This window comes from Herpailurus yagouaroundi, unplaced genomic scaffold (assembly GCF_014898765.1).
Source record: "Herpailurus yagouaroundi ecotype Mexico unplaced genomic scaffold, PumYag 566, whole genome shotgun sequence".
NCBI lineage: Eukaryota > Metazoa > Chordata > Mammalia > Carnivora > Felidae > Herpailurus > Herpailurus yagouaroundi.
The window spans coordinates 1677256-1690544 of NW_024412783.1; the positions used below are offsets into that span (position 1 = coordinate 1677256).

At 42.7% G+C, this 13289-nt stretch overlaps 1 protein-coding gene across 1 annotated transcript; it reads left to right on the plus strand.

Annotated features, from left to right (window-relative positions):
* Positions 1–456: 456 nt before the first annotated feature.
* LYPD8 (LY6/PLAUR domain containing 8) lies at positions 457–12749 on the plus strand. Its single transcript, XM_040465519.1, has 6 exons — positions 457–562; positions 3057–3166; positions 3552–3671; positions 5733–5900; positions 7679–7816; positions 11372–12749. Exons 2-6 carry the CDS (start codon positions 3112–3114, stop codon positions 11659–11661), a joined length of 771 nt encoding a protein of 256 aa, XP_040321453.1. The 5' UTR covers positions 457–562; positions 3057–3111; the 3' UTR covers positions 11662–12749.
* The last annotated feature ends 540 nt before the right edge of the window (positions 12750–13289 follow it).

A 13289-nucleotide genomic window follows, 5' to 3' on the forward strand; every position in this document is an offset into this window, starting at 1 on the left:
AGGACTCTGAGACTTATTGAGGCCCCATGGGGCCTGACTCCCCTTTCCTAAGCTTCATGGACTCTATATGGCCTGATTCTGAGTTCTGATTCTGCCTGAGCTGTGTGATCTTGGGCAAGTCTCTTATGTTTCTCTCCTGTGCCTTCATTTCCTTATCTGTAAATGGGCTGATCAAGGTGACTGCTTTATCAAGCTGGTATAATGTGAGGCTTGTGACTTATTAACAGATACTGTAATCCATTCTGTGGGCCACAGCCAACATAAGACCATGCCTGAGACACATCTTACTTCTTGCATGCTTTGCCAAAGGCAGGCCTTAACCAAAGTTGCACTCAAATTCTGGAGGCCTCAGATAGTTGACCAACTGCACAGCTGCCAAAGGATTAAGCTCCCTGTGGCCCTGTGGCTGGGCAGAGTCCAGCCTGACCCAGAAGCCCCTCCCTGCAGGCAGCTGTGGTTTCTGATTGTGTAGTCACCTGCTATATAAGGCCCTTCACACACCTGGTCTAATCCTCTGCTGGGATCCACCTTCTGTGGGCAGTCTCCAGGACAGACTCTGAAGGTGAGGGGCTGAAGCCAAGCTGTGGGGGTGGGGGGAGGGTGTCCCACCTTGAGAGGAGCTGAAACCAAGGGAAGGGCATTGTGGGGGTGGTTGTAGTCCAGGGAATTCTCATAGCTCTGGCTTCTTTAGCAACACTCAGGAAAGGGAAGGCTGGTGAGGAGAGATGTGTGCATTGTGGGGTTTGCTCATGGTATGTGCTTTGTCCTTTTCATGCCTGCTCTGAACTCTGCTTGCCTATGTATAAAATGAAAGCAATTGTGGTGGAACCCTCTCAGGCTATTGAAAATATCCAATTATAGAATGAGTGGAAGGAAGTACTTTGCAAAGGGTTTTTTTTTAGATGCTGCGTGTTCACATTTTCCATATGAGGCTCCCTTTCCCAACCTCCACCTCACTGGCTTCAGAGGTGGCAAGCAGGGCCCAAGTTCTCACCACTCCAGACTCTGACTCTCTGCCATGTGTCCCTGGACTGGATCCTGATCTCTCTGGGCCTCCTTTATTTCCCTATGAAAATGAGGCTAATAATCATGTTTATGCCACAAGGAGAAGCAATTTATGTACCAGGCATAGCTGCTATGGCCTCTTTACACTCATCTCTTTACCTCCATTTCCATCCTCTTCCACACTCACAAGGCTTGAGAAGACCCTTCCCAGGAGGCTCACCCCCATGAGCCTCTTTCCCTACTGGGGTTCCTGAAGCCTGGAGGGGTCATCAGGCATGGGCACATGCAGGGTGCAATGAAAAGAACATCTGCCACAAGCTTCAAATTAGACATACTTAATTTTTCTCCTTGTTTTTTTTTTTTTATATTTTGTGGCCATTAGATAATATATGGGCCCATCTGCCTCCCCTGATTGAACTAGTTTCTCTTCATTTTCACCAACCCCTAATAAGTCAACTAAGAGATCATAGTTGAAGTGGTGTGTGTGGTGTGTACATGTATGTAGTGTGGAAAGGTGAGAGGTGAGAGGTGGGCTGCAGCTCCCAGGTGAAAGTCAGTTCTCCCTATCATGGTGCAACTCAGCTTTGGAGCTTAAAGGATGCAGAATGAAGTCCCAATTTTGGCCTAACAAGCTGGGTGAATTTGGGCAGCATTCATTATCTCTGTCTATAAGTTTGCCACCTGCTGAGCAGAGCAATAAGCAACACTGTGAGCTGGGACTTTCTGTGATGAAGGAAATGTTCCAAAGTTGTGCTGGCCAATAAGTGGTCACTAGCCAGGTGACTGAGAAAAGGAATGTTGTTTTTTTTTTTTCAACATTTCAATGAATCTAAATTCAAATAGCCACATGCAGCTTGTGGCTACTGTTTATAGGGTAAATGAGCTAACAATCAGGAAGGACTCCGTGCAGAGCCAGATACTTCCCCTCCTTGCTCCTTTGATACATGGGCAAGATGAAATTCTGGGAGCTCTGATTCAGGATCCTAATGAATACAGAGAAACTGTAGCTATCAGATGATTGGTGGATACAGAAAGACTGGTGTGCTGGAGCCTCTGGTTCAGTCCTGTAGGCTGATTGTGTTCAGGCCTGGGGCTCTGGTACTCACATGAGTTTGAGGCAGTGTGGGTGGTGGTTAGGGGCCTTAGCTGACCCCAGCTCTATCACCTCCCAAGAATGTGACCTTGACTTTGAGTGATTTATTTAACCTCTCTGGGACTTGATTTTCCCTACGAAATGAGGGCGATGTTAATAATAGTACCTGTCTGCTAGGGTGGAGGCATTACATGAATTAAAGAACACAGAATGCTCAGAATAAAGTTCTCAATAGGTGTCTGCCCACTGGAGTGGTGATGACAATGGTAAGCCCCTCAATTATGTGTATGAGGCCAGATATTAGCTAGAGGATTACATTATGCTCTGGGACAGGAAAGCCCAGCTTTCTTCTTGGATCCCATTCCCAGTGGGGCTGGCAATCTTCTGCTTGCCCATCTTGTACCTGAAGTGGCTCCGTAGGAAATGCACAGGCTGCATTTTGTATCTGTGTGTAGATGTTTCTGCAGGCATCCAGAATTGGGGAAATCCCAGACTGATGCACATAAAAGGACAGCATAGAAACTGCATCACAAATCTGTGCTCACAGCTAAGAATGCTGACTCTTTCTTTCTTTTTTTTTTATTTTTTTTATTTATATATGAAATTTATTGTCAAATTGGTTTCCATACAACACCCAGTGCTCATCCCAAAAGGTGCCCTCCTCAATACCCATTACCCACCCTCTCCTCCCTCCCACCCCCCATCAACCCTCAGTTTGCTCTCAGTTCTCAACAGTCTCTTATGCTTTGGCTCTCTCCCACTCTAACCTCTTTTTTTTTTTTTTCTTCCCCTCCCCCATGGGTTCCTGTTGAGTTTCTCAGGATCCACATAAGAGTGAAACCATATGGTATCTGTCTTTCTCTTTCACAAGGATGGGCTGTGTGCTGGGCTTATCAAAGTATGATTACAATTAGGGGATGTTCCAAGACCCCAGACTGCCTTATTTGTGTCTCTTCAGGCTTAGAGCTGTACAGCCACAGTCCTTGTCCTTGTGAGACACCAGATCCAGCACCATGAAAGGCATCCTCCTTACCTGTATCATCGCGGCACTTGTGGTAACAGCTGTAGGTGAGGGAAAACAATGACACCCTTTGGGAATAAAGACCTCTTTTCACACCTCATCAAGGTCTTCTGTTCTTGGTGCTCTGGGGTTCTCTCATGTGGCCTCTCATGTCAAAGTCTGGTCAGTGGATAATGGGAGACCTCTCTGTGCACACTGGTGTCAGTGGAGCTGGAGCTCTGTGCTGTGGTTATTCCCAGTGGGAAATGGTGGACAGTGGAGAGAAACTAATGGGGGTGGCTATATTTCACAGCCTCAAGTTTGGGGGATGCCAGAGGGAAGGGATACCTCCCAGCTATTCCTTTAGCTTGAGATGGATGTGGTGTTTTGTCCATAGTACACTCTATAAGTGTCTCCTGAATGTTGACAATGTTGGACATCTTGTCTCCCCAGAATCCCTGAGTTGTGTGCAGTGTAATTCATTGACAAACTCCTGTGTCAACAGCAGCATCACTGGGTGTCCCTCAAGTGCCAATGTCAGCTGTACCAGTTTCTTGGCCAACTCTTCTCTAGGTGAGTCTGGGATGCTATAACCCCCATTTCTGGGATTTGCATGGGGCAGGAGCTGGAGAGGGTGGCCAGGGAAGAAAGGAAGGCTGAGGAAAGGCCCAGCTGTGCAAAGAGAGAGATGGGCTCATGAATATGCCTTCCAGAAGAAGCAAAATTCAGAAGTCAGATGAAAATGCAGGAGCAAACAGACAAGCCCTTGTGGCTTTTTGGAATGGCTGCCCTTGGCTGAAATCTCATTCTGTACCTGAATTAGTGGATGTGAGAAGCAAGGGAACCTCTTAGTAAACTGCAAAGCAGGAACTTTGCTCTGGGTGCTTGCATTCTTCCATTTTTCCTCCCCAATTTTCTCTGTTTCAGTGCTCATTCCTGTTCCAGATCCAACATACTTTCACTCATACTCCCTCCCAGGGTGTTTTCCTGGCATGATTGTTACCTCTCTCTCAGAGCACTTAGATTTATTTTTAACTTTTTATTATGGGCATTTTCAAATATGCACAAAAGCAAGAAGAAGAATATAATGCATTGCTATGTAACCACTATCCTGTGTCAATAATTATCAACATTTTGCCTTTTTTTGTAATAATATTTTATTTATTTTTTGAAATTTCTTTTTTCTTTTGTTTTAAAATTTACTTATTTTTTTTTTTTTTTGAGAAAGAGAGAGACAGAGAGAAAGTGGGGGAGGGGCAGAAAGAGATGGGGGCAGGGACAGAATCCCAAGCAAACTCTGAGCTGCCAGAGCAGAGTCTGATGTGGGGCTTGAACTAATGAACCATAAGATCATGACCTAAGCCAAAATTGGATGCTTAACCAACTGGGCCACCCAGGTGCCCAAGCAATGGTATTTTAAAGCAAACTTACATATCATGTAATTTCACCTAAAAATACTTCACTATTCATCTCTGATAAGGACTTTTTTTTTCTCTTTTTTTTTTAATTTTTTTTTCAACGTTTTTATTTATTTTTGGGACAGAGAGAGACAGAGCATGAATGGGGGAGGGGCAGAGAGAGAGGGAGACACAGAATCGGAAACAGGCTCCAGGCTCTGAGCCATCAGCCCAGAGCCTGACGCGGGGCTCGAACTCCCGGACCGCGAGATCGTGACCTGGCTGAAGTCGGACGCTTAACTGACTGCGCCACCCAGGCGCCCCTTTTTTTCTCTTTATGTAACTACCATACCTTTATATGCCTAAGAAAATTAGCTGGAATTCTTTAATTTTCTGTAGTAGCCAGGACATCTTAAAAATGTCTCAATTGTTTCAGATGTTGTGTTATAGTTAATGTATTAGAATTTATATATAAACAAAATCCTCACACTGTATTTTGCTATCAGATCTAATATGTCCAATTTGTTTTATAACAGGAATCAATCATCATTTTGTTGTTGTTCAATCCCACTGATTTGTTGGAGAAACTGGACCATTTGTCCTATATTTGTCTCATATTCTGGCTTTGGTTAATTGCTTCTTTGTGGTGTCATTTCTTTCTTCCCCTATTTCTGGTATTTTCCTATAAATTGGATCCATGCTGCTCAGTAGAACTTTCTTCAATAATGGAAAAGTTTACATCAATGCTGTCTTATATAGTAGCCTCATGTAGTTATTGGCCATTTGAAATGTGGTTATATGACTGAAGAGCTTAATTTTAAATAGCCACATATAGCTACTAACTACCATATCAGAGAGCTCTGATCTAAAAGCTTGACTGTATTCAGGTTTAACATCAGATTGCACTTAGGACCATCAGATCTGCTTGGCTATTTTTCAAGATGCTAAGACTGATAAGTGCACTCTGGAATATTGGCCCGAACTACCATTTTCAAGCTCCTCATCAGTCTTTGTCCTGAAGTTTAGCCTGCACCTCTGCTAGTCTCCTGCTAAAGGAAGGAACTACCTCATGGGGAAAATTTTTTCTTTTTGCAGGGAACTCTCCCAAGTGTCTCTGAAATCACATTGAACTGAGGATATGTTTCTACTGTTTCCTGAAGCAGTCACTATTCAGGGTCTCTGCCCTCTCTGAAGCTTCAGCACCCAGGGATGATATTCTGTGTTTGTCTTTGTGCAGCGGCAGCCATTGCATTATATCAGGATAAGGCCTGCTCTGCAGAGAACTGCAGGGAAGGAAGAGACATGGTTGAAGCTTTCACTGTCCACGTGTCTGGTGAAGAACGTTTTCACTTTACAAGCCAGTGTTGCCAAGGGAAGGAGTGTAATGACACCAGTGATGCTCTAGGTGGGTGCTGGCAATGTGCCATCCTCCCTCTGACTACCTGGCCCTGTCCCTTCCTTTGCCACCTGTGGTTCTCACTCTCTGGGGTACATCTCAGGTCCAAGAGCTTCAGTACATATCTAAGTAATATAAATAGCTGACTTACAACAATTACAACAATTACAGGAAAATGGGAAAACCACCACTACTCTCATGCTTTCCTCTTTTCCAAGTACAGACAGAAGTCACAGCACTCCAAGTTGGATGGAATTAGATGCTTATTAGTAGTTCTAAAATGTGGTTTCAGGCCCTATTTTAAGACTGTAGGTATTAAAAATTATGGCAAACTCCAGAGAACTTTGATTTATGTGATCCATATGATCAGTATTTACTGTATTAGAAATTTTAAAAATTAAAAAAATGTCCAAAAGAAATTTAAAAAATTTTTATTGAGCTTACTAAAAAATAATAAACCCACATGTGAACATTAATAACATTTTTAAATAGAAAAAAGCTATCTTCCAAAACAAAACATAATGTTTAGTAAGAAAAGTGGCATTGTTACATATTTTCTCAAACATCTTTGGTTTCTGGCTTAATAGAAGACAACTGGGTTCTCAGATTTGCTTGTGCACTTATTTAATCTGTTGCAATATCTCATGTCATGTAACCTTTCAAAAATTCCACTGTACATTCATGAGAGAAATAGAGTGAAAGAGGCAACGAACATCTTAGTATTATCATGAAAATGGTTTTGACCTTGTGGACTCCCTGAAAGATTCTTGGGTGATTCCCAGTAGTTCTTGGACCATAATTTGACAACTGTTGGTCCATACAAAGCTCTCTCTCTTTTTAGTGTTTATTTATTTTTGAGAGAGAAAGAGCAGGAGAGGAACAGATGGAGAGGGAGAGAGAATCTTGAGCAGGCTCCTTGCTGTCAGTGCAGAGCCCGATGTGGGGCTTGAACTCATGAACCATGAGATCCTGACCTGAACTGAAATCAAGAGTAGGATACTTAACTGACTGAGCCACCCAGATGCCCCTCCTACCAAAGCTCTCTTTTCAAGGAGAAGAAAACATAGCCACAAAGGCAAGGTTAATTGGTCATAGTTCTAGCATAGATCATTAATAGCAGAACTGGGTCTCAGTATAATTTTGGTAAGTAATGGCATGTGTTCATTTATTCAGAGAAATATTTATTTATTTAAAGGTTTATTTATTTTGGGGAGAGAGGAACAGAGAGAGAGAGAAAGGCAGAGAGAGAGAGATATATATTTAGAGAGAGCGAGGGAGACAGAGCACGAGTTGGGGAGGGGCAGAGAGAGAGACACACACACAGAATCTGAAGAAGCCTCCAGACTCTGAGCTGTCAGCACAGTGCCCAACACAGGACTCAAACTCACTGTGAGATCATGACCTGAGCCGAAATTGGATGCTTAACTGACTAAGCCACACAGGTACCCCTATTCAGAGAAAGATTTAGTAACATCTATACACTTATTGGCGTTTTCAGCATAGCTGGCTAATGTTGACATCAGTTGGTTTTCTTCTCAGCCCAACACAACCACTGACCATAGTTCTTAAAGACTGAATGGTTTGTAAGGGCAAGTGTGTGGGGTTGTGTGCTATAACTGTTTTGGGGGGATATGTAACTCTTCGGCTGGGATGATTAGTGTCTTCATGCAATTGCCCATTCTCAAGTTCTCTCTGGCCAGCATATTTGCTTGCTTGTCTCCTTCAGTACAAGGCAGTGTCATGTTCTGTGTTTTAACACTGTTCTAAATTACTCTTATTCTTCCCAGCTCCTCTACAGGAAGATGTGTCCAACAACACAGAGTGTCTTGCATGTTATGGATCTAATGAAACTTCCTGTAGTGTGAAATCCAGGAAATGTTATAAAGAAGAACGGTGTGTTAGTCTAGTTGCAGAATTTAAGACTGGTACGTCTTGGGGTTTTAATTTCCTTTTATGAGACTTGAGTTGAAAACATATCAAGTGTTGGGTAATAAGTTCTAGGTTAACAAAAGAAGGCTGGGGGAGGTTAGTAGGATAAAAAGACAAGGTCAGAATGTCTTTGAGATAGTGAGGCTGTTAATGTAGCCTTGAGCTGGTTGCTATTTCTGCCACCTTAGTCCAGAACCATTCCTTCTGGGCTGTCCACCTCTTGAACCTTGTTCTACTGTGGCTTATAATCAAGCCAGGCCTGTTTAAGTGGATCATGTCATTCCTGGCATTTATTTCTTTACTAGTTTGAGTTGTTCTGTGGGGGTGTGTGTTTGCTTTTATTTCCTTTTAATACTTAACACTTTTCTCTCTACTTTTCACTGAGAAGTGTCGGCTTATGACAACATGGATCACCTGACTGAAAGAGTTAGATTGGGTTTAAGAGCCAACAATTTGCTTTTTTTCTATAGAATTAATTTGATATTAACCATTATGAAATACAAGTTAACTATTTATTTATTTATTTAGAGAGGAAGAGAGAGAGTAAGAGAGGGCCAGAGAGAGAGGGAGAGAGAGAATTCCAAGAAGGTTCTCTGCTGTCAGCACAAAGTTTGATGTGGGGCATGAATTCATAAACCATGAGATCATGACCTGAGCTGAAACCAAGAGTCTGACTCTAAACTGATTGAGCCACCCAGGAGCCCCACAACTTAACCATTATAAAATACAAAGCTAATAGTATACCCAAGTATTTAAGGAATAATACATTTATTAGTTAGGTTATGTTTATTACTGTTAAAAAGCAACCTCTAAATCCTCTGGCTCAATGTAACAGATGTTTATTTTTTGCTCATATGGCAGTTGATTGCAGAGTTTTGGGGCCTGTGTTTCTTCCATCTCGAGGCTCTGGTTCCCACCTACCCAGGACTTGGCAGCTGCCTGCTATATTCTTTGAATCTCACCAATAGGTGGGGGAAAGAGAAGAAGTGGAGGAAGGCAGGAAAGTCTTTTTTTTTTTTTAATGTTTATGTTTGAGAGAGAGAGAGAGAGAGAGAGAGAGAGAGAGAGAGAGAGAAAGGAAGAGAGAGGGAGACAGGGGATCCAAAGTGGGCCTCCCACTGACAGCAGAGAGCCCCATGGAGGGCTCAAACTCATGAACCTACTGAGCCACCCAGGCCCCAGGCACCCAGGCAGGCAGGTTTTTTTAGGCAAGGCCTGGAGGTGCATGAGTCACTTTCTCACATTCTGTTGGCCAGAACCCAAACTGCATTGGAGGGTGGAAATGCATTCTAATGGTGTCTAGTGGTGGCCCAGCAGGTAGGAAGAGACATGAAGCTAAAATTAGAACAGCCAGTGAGTCTCCGTCACAATACGGCTCAGAATAAAAATAGTTTAAGAACACCAACACTCAAGGACAATTTAATTTCAACTTTTGTTAATGGCAATTATAGTATTGGAAATCCATGTTTACATGTAATTGCAGATTTTTCAGTTGGGTCAAACATCACACGTATCTTGAAACTATTTTTTACTTTTTTAAAGATTTTTTAGAAGAGTTTTAGGTTTACAGAAAAATTGAGAAAAAAGGTAAAGAGATTTCCACATACCCCATATATGTTCCCACACATACATAGACTCCCCCTGCTATCAACATTCCATACCAAAATCGAACATTTGTTGTAATCTATGAACCTACATTGACACATCATTATTACCCAGAGTCCAAGGTTTACATTAGGATTCACTGTTTGTGTTGCATATTCCATAGGTTTTGACAAATGTATAATGACATGTATCTACCATTATAGCATCACACACAGTAGTTTCACTGCCCTAAAAATCCTCTATTAATCTCTTACCCCTGGAAACCTCAGATCTTTGTACTCTCCCCATAATTTTGCTTTTATCAGAATATCATGTATTTGGAATCATATAGTATGTAGCCTTTTCACGTTGACTTCTCTCATTTAGTGATATAAGGATTTTCAAAAAAATTTTAAAAATCCCTAGGATTTAAACACAGTTCTGATGTTTAATTCTAAACTATGTCTAAAGATAACAACAACATCAGAAAGAATTTCTCTTTCCACTCAGCTTGTTCCCAGGTATCTTTTGGTGCCAAGGATAGATTTTTTTTTTAATCCATAGTATTTGACTTAATCTGAAGGCCAGACAGATCAAAGTGGCCATACATGTAGGGGTGTTTTTTTGTTTATTTATTTTTGCCCACTTCCCCCCCCCCCATACTGGAGACATGTGCCAAGCAACACATTTTTGTAGCTCACTCTAATTCAATCTCCAGCACTGCTATTTTCTATAGAAAAGTAAGTCATTGTTTCCTTCAAAGGGATTTGGAGAGGGGCGCCTGGGTGGCTCAGTCGGTTAAGCGGCCAACTTTGGCTCAGGTCATGATCTCGCAGTCCGTGAGTTCGAGCCCCGCGTCGGGCTCTGTGCTGACAGCTCAGAGCCTGGAGCCTGTTTCAGATTCTGTGTCTCCCTCTCTCTGACCCTCCCCCATTCATGCTCTGTCTCTCTCTGTCTCAAAAATAAATAAATGTTAAAAAAAATTTTAAAAAAAAGGGATTTGGAGAGTTTTCCTTCCTTCTCAAAGCAAGTTTGTAGCCCTTCTTCAGAAAAGTAGCTAGTCCCTTCCGGGTTTTTCCTCCCCTGTGAATGTCTGTTCCCCAGAGCTGTTTAAGTTGTAGCCATTAGAGCAATACTGGCACATACTATGAGCTCAATAATGGTAGTTGCAATCACAACAACATCTTCTTTGCAAATTCCCTTGGCCTTTTCCTAGGACTTGCACCTTTAACAGGGTTAAATACAATATAATTCAGATTTAGAATTAAGATCACCTCTAGTTTTCTTAGAGAAAATTCAGGCAGAGAGAACTCAGGTCTAAAGAAAAGTGGGGATGGAAAGCAGAACCTGGAGGCGGGGAGTCTGGGAGAAGACCTTCCTGGACTGAGAGCAGAGGGGACGAGCCCATCCCTGGATTTTGTCACCTGTCAGCTCCTCAAGTAAACACTGGAGATTTGAGTCCCAGGCTCATTTCTGTGAGCTCAGGCTTGCATCCACCTTCTGGAGCTTCAGTTTCTTCTGGAGTTAGGTGGGGGTCTGTGTTCTGACCTATGTGGCCCCTCTGCTATTACCATTTGGTGTTATTTTGTTTTTTTAATGTTCATTTATTTTGAAAGAGAGAGAGAGAGAGAGAGAGAGAGAGAGAGAGAGAGAGAGCAGAGGCAGAGAGAGGGAGAGGCAGAGAGAAAGGGAGAAAGAGGATCTGAAGCAGGCTCTGTGCTGTTGGTGGAGAGCCTGATGCAGGACTGGAACTCACAAACTATGAGACCATGACCTTACCCAACATCAAGAGTAAGACACTTAACTGACTGAGCCACCCAGGTGCCCCTCCATTTGGTGTTCTTGATCCTAGGTATTTCCTCTAAGCTCTTGTTTTAGATTTAAAACAGGTTTCAGGTTGCTGAGAGGCCTGTGGAAGAAGCACAAAAAGGGAGGTGAAGTCCTTACTGTCTCCATTGCATTCACAGAGTCTAAGACGCTTGTGCTGAAAGGCTGTTCCAACATCAGTAACTCTACCTGTCAGTTCCTATCTTCTGAGAACCGGACAATTGGAGGAGTCATCTTCCGAAAGTTTGAGTGTGTAGACAGTGCCAACACCTCCTCAACCACCATTCCCAATGCAACCTTGACCACCCCTCCTGTTGGCAGCTCCTCAACACCCATCTCCAATGAGCCCACCACCCCAGATATGGGGTCCAAAGTCTCTTTCACCCCTGCAGCCTTTGCCAGCCTCCTTCTGCTGAGGCTGCTACTCTGAGATTCAACTGCCGCCCTCAAATGCCTCACCCTTCCCCTGTTAACTGCTCAGTAAATAGCAGTCACAGCCTTCCATGCAAAGCCCTGTGACAGCCCATTTTTCTCCATTATTAAAGCACTGGTTCACTGGCTGGCCAAATCTGTCCTGATGTGCTCTGGGATGGGCTTCCTTTCAGCTGCTGCCCAGCACCACAACCCAGTTTCTTGCATTTGAAACCTGTGCACCTTAGTGTGTGGGCTCCCAGGACCTCCCTAATCTGCTCATCTTGCTTCTGAGAAACAGACCCTTTCACCTTATTGGCATTTTCTGCCTAAAGCCCTGCTTCTGGGGACTGACATGCCACCATTCCCACCTGCACACAGTCATGCCTGTAATGCCCTGTGTTAACCCTAGGACTGATATCTGGCTCTTCAGTTATGGTCCTTGATCTGGTCACAGGCCCACAGTGACATTGTCCAAAGAGGGGTGCAGAGGAGATGCTGAAGCATGGCAGACTCCCCTGCCTAACCTCACAGGCAGAGACATAATGCTGTTGGTGCTCCAGGTGACCAGATGTTTCATAGCCTTCACAGAATGGAATGTAGCTACAGAGCCCCAGTCCCTCTTCTCGAGAACCTACAATGAAAGACAGAGTTTTTGACTCCATATCAGATACCCAAGAAACAAGAAAGGTATTCAATCCAATAGACACAGAAGTCCAAGTTTAATAAATAAGGTGGGCCTTGAAACGTACTTGGAAGAATGGAGTTTTCTGTAATAAAAATTTTTTGAAGGTATATAAACCAATGTGGGTCTTGATTGTCCAGGCTTGATGACAATGTATCAAGAGCAAAGCTACCATATGGCAGTAGCTCATCACCACATTCTTATTCGTGTATTTATTTTATTTTTTTTTATTTTGAGATAACTTTAGTCTTACCAAAAAGTTGTAAAACAACACAGATAATTCTAGCACTCCCTTCTTCCACCTTCCTCTTATGTTTACATCTTACATAACATACTATAATTACTGAAATTAGGAAGTTAGCATTAACACAATATTGCTAAGTAATAGACCTTTGCATTTCACCAATTTTCACTAATGTCCTTTTTTCTGGCCCAGGATCCAATTCTTTGCATTTAATTGCTATGTCTCCTCAGGCTCCTACACACTGTGACAGTTCTGGAGTTTTTCCTTTACTGGAAAGTTATTTTTCATAATGTCCTTCAATTTAAACTTGTCTGAAGTTTTCTCATCATAAGATTGAAGTTACACATTTTTGGCAAGAATGCCACAGAAATATTGTGTCTTTCTCAGTTCATCTTATTGGGAGGTATATGATGTTGATGTGTTGTATCACAGTTGGTGTTAACCTTAATTTCTTGGTTGAGATAGTATCTGCCAGATTTCTTACCTTTGCCATTAATAATAGGCTAAGTTGTGCTGCTATAACAAATAGGTCTTAGTCAAAAATATATTTAATACAAAGGAATTTAATAACCACAGTTTGTTTCTCAGTTACTTAAACTTGTACAGATGTTTCTGACTAGGCAGACATCCTGGGGAGCTATCCTCTGAGAGTGAGGAAGAACCCAGGATACTTTTACCCCATGGTTCCCCCATGGAACTTCTTGGGCTCTCAGTTAAG